Genomic DNA, 10,138 nt, shown 5'->3' on the forward strand with positions numbered 1-10,138 from the left:
AATTTTCCGGTTTTACAGTTGTAAGTTAGAACGTTCCCATGGTTACAATAGTCCTAGCGTTGTACCTTGTTCTTTCCAGAAGCTGCACTCCGGCACTCGACGAACAGAGGCACGTCCGATGAGCGGAGTTCATCGGCGACCGTCCACAGAAAGTGACGGAACGATCCGGCTGCAGGGGAAGCGAGTGTGTGTGTGAGAGAGAGAGAGAGAGAGAGAGAGAGAGAGAGAGAGAGAGAGAGAGAGAGAGAGAGAGAGAGAGAGAGAGAGAGAGAGAGAGGCCAGATACGGCTTACACACACATGCAGAGTATAGTAAATTGCGCTTGTCTAGGTAATCGGCGAACACGCAATTTCTGCCTGACACTCAACGCCAGAGAGGTCAAACGATGGGGAGTTAAAAGTTCCAGGTTTCACAAAAAAGGACAGGGGCAGTGTTGCTCAATGAAATCCAGTCGCGTCACTCAAGTCTGCGCCTTGCATCATTCCGCAGCCTAGTGCTCGCAGGTCTGGGGCTGCGCAACGCCCGGCGTGCACTTAAGTGACGCGACTGGGTTTCATTGAGCAACACTGTACATCATGGCAAAATGTATGGAGAAGGAGGTCCAAAATGTATGGAGAAGGAGGTCCAAAATGTATGGAGAAGGAGGTCCAAAATGTATGGAGAAGGAGGTCCAAAATGTATGGAGAAGGAGGTCCAAAATGTATGGAGAGGGAGGTCCAAAATGTATGGAGAGGGAGGTCCAAAATGTATGGAGAAGGAGGTCCAAAATGTATGGAGAAGGAGGTCCAAAATGGATGGAGAGGGAGGTCCAAAATGTATGGAGAAGGAGGTCCAAAATGTATGGAGAAGGAGGTCCAAAATGTATGGAGAAGGAGGTCCAAAATGCATGGAGAAGGAGGTCCAAAATGTATGGAGAAGGAGGTCCAAAATCCAGATTTTTCGAATTTAAAGTGTTTTTTTTGGTCTGCAGCCTTACATGTGCCCAGAACGTCATCGCCGGTGAATCGAACGCGGAAGCAGTACTTGGGATCTCCACCGCGTGCTATGGGTACCTGGTAGTGGCTGGAGGGGACGCTGGCCAGCTGCTGTGCGGCCTGCACAAACTGGGGCGTGGGCTGGCGACCTGCATGGAGAACAAACATGCACACAATAAGGGGCCATCCGTTAATACAAATACATGTACAGTCAACTTTGCTAATAACGGCTGCGGATATAACGACAATTCGCGAATAACGGCAGAATTTCCATGCCCAGAGCAAAGTCCCATCTAACTGTAATACATATAATGAGACTTCAGGTATAAGGACACTTCGCGAATAAGGACACTTTTCTGATGCCCCGCCAAGTGTCGTTATAGGAGCATTCGACAAAGTTTCACACCGAGGCGTGCTCCACAAGGCTGCGTCATATGGCATCACTGGTCCCCTCCTCAACTGGCTGTCTGACTACCTGTATGACAGGAAGTTGCAGGCAGTAGTCGGCGGAGCATCTTCAGAACCACACAAGATTGATGCTGGGGTCCCACAAGGGAGCATCCTTGGGCCCACACTGTTTTTGCTGTACGTGAATGACGCCTGCGACGTCCTACCGGAAGGGATCACTCCGGCTGTTTACGCAGATGACACCACGCTTTATGCCCACATCCCAACACCACATGCTGTGACAGAAGTGTGCAGCAACCTCCAAGCTGGTGTGGATGCACTTGCTGAATGGGGTGCTCAGTGGCGCGTCACTTTTGAGCCAACGAAATCACAGGCCATGACTGTGTCCCGCCACCGCAGACCCTGGGAGACACCACCCATCAGGTTCAACGGCACAGCGGTCCCGGAATGCTCGCGGCTGAAGCTCCTTGGAGTGACGTTTGATGCCCATCTAACATACTCGGAGCATCTTCGAGGAACTGCAGTGCGTGCCACACAGCGAATTGGTTTCTTCCGGAAGGCGTGCCATGTCCTGGACCCACCGGGCCGGGCCACAGCATACCGGGGGTTCATTCGGCCTCTAATGGAGTACTGTCCACTTGTATGGATGGGAGCTGCGGCTACCCATCTCTCACAGCTGGACCGAGTCCAGCTTCGTGCCCTCACCCTGATTGGGACAGGGGCTGCAATGGACACTCTGTCCCTGCGGCGCCGTGTGGCCGGCCTCGCAACTCTGTACAAGCTCCATTACATCGCAAGCCCGCCAGCTCTTGCAGCGACACGCCCAGCCAGAGCCATCGCACCCGCCATCGCGCCTGCCACACGTCGCCGCTCGGCAGCCAACCTTGCGCACGAGCTTCAACTCCAGACAGCCCTACCTGCCAGATCGTGCAATGTTGCGCTGCGCTCTTTCCCGGAGTGCCTCGTCGAAGCCTGGAATGAACTGCCAGCCACTCTCCTCTGCAATGCACCGTCTGCCAAAGGGATGCAGCAGTTCAAGGTTCAGACCTACCGCTACCTGAAACGGTCGGGTTGGTCATTGGCCACGGACATCGCCCCCTAGGCTACTGCCAGTACGACCCTGTTCATGTTCTCGGAGCACTCCCTTCTCATCAAACTCCCAATCCATCTGTCTTTATCTCTCTCTAACTCTCCTCCATTCTAACTCTAATCTTTCGTCAAATCTGCACGGCAATCAGCCTCTACTTTCGCCTCAGCATCATGATCTTGATACTGCTATATTTGTACTTGTTTGCGTACTTGTTTGCACTCATATCTTGGAATAACAAGTTTCCTGGTTTCCTACCCCCCCCCCCTCCTCTCTTTCCTACCCTTAGAGTTCTTGCTCTCCTGCTCCCCTCCCCGCCCTTCCACTCCCCATTTTGTTTCCTTTGGTGCACATGTGCAGCTGTGATGCCGAGACCCTTGGTCGGCTGAGCTTCACAGGTCCCACCCACTCCGTCACTCCGTCACCCACTCCGTCCTGCTGGATATGTACCATTGTGTCGAGTTCTTCTCCTCATTTTAGTTCATCATGCAGTGAGTGTTCAATAGTAAAAAAAAAAAAAAAAACGCAAAGTTGACTGTATCAATTTAGAAATGAAAACTAGTCGGCCCCTATTAATAATAAAGTCTGTATTTCTGTATGCATGCGAGGGGAAAAAATATGTGCGTCGCCCGGGAATCGAACCCGGATCAACTGCTTGGAAGGCAACTATGCTAACCATTACACCAGCAACGCCCACCATGATAGGGCGCTTGCATGTGCTAGCCTAACACTAACCTCCGACTTTGTCCAGCGGATCAATGAGTATCTCCGGCTGTATGCTATCCTCTAGCTGCTGTCGGTCCATGATCACGGAGACGTTGAGGACCTCGTTCAGGAACTCCGTCTACACAGCAGCAGTGCCAACACCACCAGCAGCAGTAGCAGCAGCAGCAGCAGCAGCAGCAGCAGCAGCAGCAGTAACAACAGCAACAGCAACAGCAGCAGCAGCAGCAACAGCAGCAACAGCAGCAGCACCAACGCCATCATCATCGCCATCATCATCACCAGCATCAGTGGCAACAGCAGCAAAGCAGAAAAGCTCTTTGGACTCTCAACTGTACATACATATACATTGCAACCCAGTCTAAGTCAGTCTACAAACTACAATGGTTGTGTGGCATGTTGAACAGTGCATTGCTGATCCCAGCGTACTCACATTTATTACTCATACCTTTCCATATTTGGCAATGCGCAATGGGCTTTTACTGTTGAGGTTTGCTGTGAAATTTGACGTATTCACCATTGCCAAATATGGAAAGGTATGAGTAATAAATGTGAGTACGCTGGGATGAGCAATGCACTGTTCAACATGCCACAACCATACCCAGGTGGCTGTGTGCGGTGTTATGTGAGTACGCTGGGATCAGCAATGCACTGTTCAACACCCGCACACGACCATGCCCGTGGGGCTGTGCGGCGGGGTGTTTAATACGGTACAAAATACGTCGTTGCGTGCAATGGGCTGATCCAAGAGCATTGTGGCAAGCCTGTGCATTCTGCTAATGCTGTTCGCCACCCACACCTACCTTGGTTGAGTAGAAAAGCTGATGTCGGCCGGCGCACACCGTGGCACCCAGGGAGAAGCTGTTCCTCTCGTCGTTGCGCATGTCAATGACGGAGAAGAACGGCGCAAACGACTCGTTGAAGCGGAGCAGGGCGTACGCCTGCAGCATCAGCTCCCGGCGGCTCATGTCTACAAATGACGCACACAGGTACATGTAGTAAGACAAGTCAAGACAAAAGAATTGTGCAACTGGTAAGTTGGCGAGTCCACGCGACAAGCGTGATCGCTTCCCGAGAAAACTGTGTGTACTGTACTGTACTGTACTGTACACACACACACGTGCGCACGCACACACACATGCACACACACACACACACGCACACAAACATGCACGCGCACGCACACACACACACACAACCCGCCTGTGACCATTTCTTACCAGTGATGGCAGCGTAATCATCGCTAGACTGCTCAGCTTGTGAGAGGTAGAAGTCTTGACAGTGCAACTGTTTGGCTGGTACCCCACAGTCCAGAGCAAGGTTGTTGGCAAAGCGAACAATGGCACTCTCCTGCTCCATACTCGGGTCCAACTCCATCCTCGGTGTCGTGGCCCGGTACAGACTGTACATCAGGGCAAGGAAGAGCAGAACAAGAAGGGTGAGGAGAGGGAGGAGGACAAGAAAGAGGAGAAGAAGAAAGCCTGGGAGCAACACCTACTGTAGACCACTTGAACAATACAGACCACACAGTTTCAAAACACACACAAGCCTACACACACGCACAAACACACACATGTACACACACACACACACGTACATGCACACACACGTACACGCGTACACGCGTTCACGCATGCACACCCACCCACACCCACACACACACACACACACACACACCCACACACACACACACACACACACACACACGCACACACACACACACTTACCATTCCAGTTTGAAGTTGTACCCAATCGTCAGCATTCCCCGCCACACCAGCACTGGGTTCTGCTTCAGTGCCGTTGCGATCACAAAGTTGAGGAAGGCACGCTCCGTCAGAACCGTCTTCTGCAAGGCCTTCTTCTTGCGATTGGCCGATAGTCGCCCGCCTACGCTGCCACCACCACCTCCACCGCCAGTAGTGGCAGCGTCAGGGGACACACCGTGCTCTCGGTACAGGCTCTGCAGCGCGTCGTCGAGGTTACCGTTGTCTCGACAGCGGAGCACGTACCGCGCCATGTCGCTGCCGGGCGAGACGCCGAGGTACTTGCGCGACACGGTGAGAGCTTGACCGGTCGGCGGTGCGAGTGGCGTGATGGAAGTTAGCGGACTAATGGTGGATGGTGCCTTACCGATGCTGCTGCTGGTAGATATTGAGGTGGAGGACGACGAGAGTCTTGCTTCATCCGTTGCCACCGTGCGGAACATGCTGACGAAGATTGCGCTGGCCTGGTCGGACAGCTTACTGCGGTCATCGAGCAGCGAGGACAGGAGATGATACTTGAGTGCCTGCTCCAAGGCCGGTGATGACTTCTCGAGCGTCAGATTGCTGGTCAGGAACGACGCCATTATCGCCTTCTCAGATTTGTCTCCACCACCGGCAGCGGCAGCAGCAGCCGACGTGCAAATGGCAGCGCGCAGAGCGCTCTGAACGGACTGGAGAAGGGCGTCGCGCATCGCCAGGATTCGCAGCTCGACGATGACGAACCCGCACGAGGGGGCCAGCTCCGGAGCGGCATCCACCGGGGTCGACACACCCCCTGTCGTCGTTCTCTTCTTGCTGCCGAAGGGTCCCTGCGATTGAGACGGCGGTGGTGCGGCAAAGCGTGCTGCGTCGGCCTCGCTGGGCACGCACAGCGACCGCACTCCACCGTAGAGCCTGGCGGCGTTGCGCAGGATGGAGGTCACATGACCCACGGAGAATGACGGCGGTATGCCGGCAACCAGCAGGTACCGCGGTGCCATGTCCTCACGTTGCATGCCGCACTCTGACTCGTCGTCCTGGTGACGCTTGGGAGACTGGCGAGACGACGGCGACCGTGGCGATGCGGGTAGCGACCGTTGTCCCCGGCAACCCGACTGCAGGTTGCTGTGTCGTGGCGAGCCGGACGGTGACGACGTCGCTCGCACACCGGGTGACCGTGGCGATGCGATTCGCTCGCGCGGTGATGTCGTCGTTGTCGTTGGCGTCGTGCCAGTGGACGTCGCTTGCCCGGTGGTGACTCTCCTTGACGGCGATGGCTCAGCAGTACAGGAGGAGGAGGGTGGTGGCAGCTCCAGCGTGCTTAATACGTTGGACATACTGACTAACCATGGGAATGCCGAGCACGGGGTCATGTCCGCTGACACATCCACCGAGCTGACAACTTTCCCAGCACCCGGCTCAGACTCACCCTGGCCAGGCAGCGGCTGCGGGGGGAAGATGAGCTGCTTGGACTTGGGCATGGCGCGCTCCACGGCCGTGCTGGGCAGGGCAAACGCCTCCAGCACGATCAGGAACGTGCTGACCAGCTCGATGAGGACGCGGGCGTACGCAGGGAGGCGCCACTCCACCTGGCCGAGCTCCGCGGGCCTGTACCAGTCCTTCAGACGGTGCAGGCTGAAGAAGCGGTCAAACACCTCGAGCTCAGGAAGGACGTGCACGAGCAGCGGGTCCAGCAGGGCAAGGATCTTCACCGGGTTGTCTCCGTCCTGCAGGCCGTGGTGGCTGCGGCTCTGCTGGCCTGGCTCCATGGCGGCTACGATGAGAAGGAAGCTGAGCTGCGTCAGCAGGCATTCGCGCACCGACGGCGGGTAGGTGGTGCGCAGGAGCAGCCGCACCAGGCCCTCCATGCCGCGCATGAACATGCGAGTGAGACCGGCGGCCGTGTCGGGGTCGGGCACCTCGCCAGCGTCACACAGATCCTGTTGGTACTGTATCATACAGTCGTTGAACGCCAGCACCAGCACGAGCGGCAGCGGCACTGGCTCGATGCACAGCTCCAGGTCGCTCTCGGCGGCCATTGCCTCGTAGCGCACGTGCACGCCTCGACCGGGTACGAGTACGGTGGGATACGGCTCGCCGCAGAACGGGGCGGAACCTGCGCCGCCACCGCCAAAATCACTACGGCGACCACCACGACCACCACCGCGACCACCACCGCGACCTAAGCGACTGCTACTGTTGCGTGCGCCTCTGACGTGACTACCACCACCACCTTCACCGCCGTGATCGGATCCCGCGGACGACGATGGCGTGTCCATCACGTTGGGATAGCGCACGACCTCGCGAAACTGCGGCCGACCGTCCGTGCGCAGGCCCAGGCGAGAGTCTTCGGCGAAGACGCGCGCAAACAGTGGTCGCTTGTCCTTCCTGGAGTCGGAGGAGGAGGAGCAAAGGAGAGGGAAAACACAAGTCATGCAGTGCATAACGACACACAGCAGAGCACACGGCAGAGTACACACAGAGCACAACAGCCAGACACACACAGCCAAACACACACAGCCAGACACACACAGCCAACACACACAGCCAACACACACACACAGCAAACACACACAGCAAACACACACAGCAAACACACACAGCCAAACCCACAGCCAAACCCACAGCCAAACCCACAGCCAAACCCACAGCCAAACCCACAGCAGACCCGCACACAAACACAAGCACACAAGAAGTCACACACTGAAAATTCCAACATACACCAGTCAAATCTGGACATCATATTCACTAACTGTCCGAAACAATTAATTGCATTATGAACCCTACGCATATGATAAGTATGATGAAGTCACGAATGATGGTCAAGGTTCCGAAATGCTTGTATCTCTATACCTGTGTTGTTCAGTTTTGCTTATGAGTATAGTCGGAACAGAGCACCCCGTGTCTGCTCTCGAGCTGGGACAGCCGGGACAGCTGAGTCAGCGACCCAACTGCAGTAAAATAATCCTCATGAAATCGACTCCAGTCACGAACATCTCCGGGTGCAGATTGATCCGTGCTGGCAAATCGCAAACTGAGTACGGCTCAAACGCGTCCCGGTTGACACTATAGTGCATTTCATAAGTATAGACCTTCAAATTTGGTTTGAGCTTTTTGGGAAATTTCTTCGGAATATTGCTCAGGCAGCTCACACAATGTTTCTCATATAAATGTCTAAGCGATTGGAGAAAAGACGCCTAATTTGGAAAATTTTATGCACAAAGTGATCACAGATTTTATGTGGTATAGATGCTGGCGTAACGGTTTTTCGAAACCAGAGGCCTGGCCTTTTGAAACGCACTATAGGCGACGACGGCAAACGCTAACGATGAACATGTCCTGGGTCAAACCAGGCCTGGCGGAACTGGTTCAGTTAGTCAGGCCATCACCGCACCAAACTTGTTGACCATCACCAATGCAAGTTTACAGCTGAGGGGGGTTAGGTGTTCCCACTACCGTTATGCCGCGTATTTAAAAAAAATCGACGGGTTCGCGCACCGGGCAGGTCAAGAACAAGGAGTCGTACAACTCCCTGGTCAAGAACCACCTTTCCGCTTCCGTGGGACGCCACCACCCCATGATCAGGCGTCAGATGCGGCTCCTTAAAGGGGAAGTTAAGGCAAAAATTAAAATTTTACCAGTTGTAGTCTTCGGGGTGCTGAGTCGAATGGTCTTGGTCCGAGAAAGCTGAGACGCTCCCTTCCTACTTGAATCCCAATCGAACTCGCGCACTTCCACCGAAACTGGGTGACTGCGCCCTACTAGATGGGGATTTGTATGCAAAATGTCACTAAAAGCGCCATTTCGTTCTTATAAAAGCACGGATGACCGCGTTTGGCCCATATGTTGTAGTCTTTTGGACGCTGAGTCGATTGGGTTTTGGTCCGAAAAGGCTGCGATGCAGCGTTCCTCCTTTATTCCCAATCGAACATGGTTGAACAAGCGGTCACGTGCTCCTGGGTGCCCAAATCACCTGGTCACCACGCCAGCAGGTGACAACTTTCACACCAAGGTTCAACTCGAGTTCAACTCGAGTGACAGGACTGCACCCAAAAAAGGTCAAACAGGCTAGTAAGTTGTACCCTGCAGGCACGGTGACCAGGTGACTGGTGTACGCAGGAGCACGTGACCGCTTGTTCAACCATGTTCGATTGGGAATAAAGGAGGAACGCTGCATCGCAGCCTTTTCGGACCAAAACCCAATCGACTCAGCGTCCAAAAGACTACAACATATGGGCCAAACGCGGTCATCCGTGCTTTTATAAGAACGAAATGGCGCTTTTAGTGATATTTTGCATACAAATCCCCATCTAGTAGGGCGCAGTCACCCAGTTTCGGTGGAAGTGCGCGAGTTCGATTGGGATTCAAGTAGGAAGGGAGCGTCTCAGCTTTCTCGGACCAAGACCATTCGACTCAGCACCCCGAAGACTACAACTGGTGAAATTTTAATTTTTGCCTTAACTTCCCCTTTAACGGTGCAGGCTTATTCCTGTAGAAGCTTATGTCAGTGCTAGGTTTCTGTTCAAGTCAGGCCTCTATTCAAACCAGGTATCAGGGGTGGATCCAGGAGGGGTTCCAGGGGTTCCGCGGAACCCCCTAAATTTCGTATTTGTACTACTGGCAACCATCTGCGTGTCCATGTACATGTAGATCTACATGTATCCGACTGAGCTACTAGCATTCAGTTTTGAGTCTTTTGACTATACATGTACTGGAACCCCCCTCTAGAGATCGCTGGATCCGCCGCTGGGTATTTCTATGTGTGTCAACACTAAAACCAGGCTTGTGTGCCGGCAGTGTATTCTTGAAAATCAGGCTTGTATTCAAAACAGGCTTCTATTCGGGATAGGGTTTAATACAAGACGCTACGGTATATCCTACACAGAGTGTGAAAATGCTATGCTATGGTGAGATCAATCGGAAACTGCTCTTCATCTTTTATCGAGAGTCTAGCCGTATGAATCCGTTTTGCCATCTTCAATAGGTCCGTCAAATCATAGTAATAGTTTTTTTCTTCATTTGACCCGACGAGACCACACGACGCTCGCAGATACGTGGTCTCGTCGGATCAAATGAAAAACCTATTACTATCCGTATGGTTAGAGGAAAAGACAGAAACATCACGGTGTATCTGGTGAACTGAAATAAGAAACAAACAAACGGTTGATAAATATGGTGGTAAAGACACACCTGGCAATATGGCG

General features: G+C 53.7%; 1 protein-coding gene and 1 non-coding gene across 2 annotated transcripts in view; both read right to left on the minus strand.

The window, feature by feature from the left end:
* Positions 1–10,138, minus strand: part of LOC135821073 (uncharacterized) — a 46,363-nt gene that overhangs the window by 17,547 nt on the left and 18,678 nt on the right. The window contains exons 8-13 of the mRNA XM_065334137.1: positions 4,920–7,322; positions 4,413–4,594; positions 3,996–4,162; positions 3,205–3,313; positions 977–1,123; positions 66–169 (exon numbers count right to left, since the gene is read on the minus strand). Of these exons, the coding sequence (XP_065190209.1) occupies positions 66–169; positions 977–1,123; positions 3,205–3,313; positions 3,996–4,162; positions 4,413–4,594; positions 4,920–7,322 (3,112 nt within the window). The remainder of the gene's footprint in view (positions 1–65; positions 170–976; positions 1,124–3,204; positions 3,314–3,995; positions 4,163–4,412; positions 4,595–4,919; positions 7,323–10,138) is intronic.
* Trnag-ucc (transfer RNA glycine (anticodon UCC)) lies at positions 3,091–3,162 on the minus strand. The gene has a single exon. It is a non-coding gene; the product is annotated as a tRNA-Gly (tRNA).

Source organism: Sycon ciliatum, chromosome 7 (assembly GCF_964019385.1).
Source record: "Sycon ciliatum chromosome 7, ocSycCili1.1, whole genome shotgun sequence".
Lineage (NCBI taxonomy): Eukaryota > Metazoa > Porifera > Calcarea > Leucosolenida > Sycettidae > Sycon > Sycon ciliatum.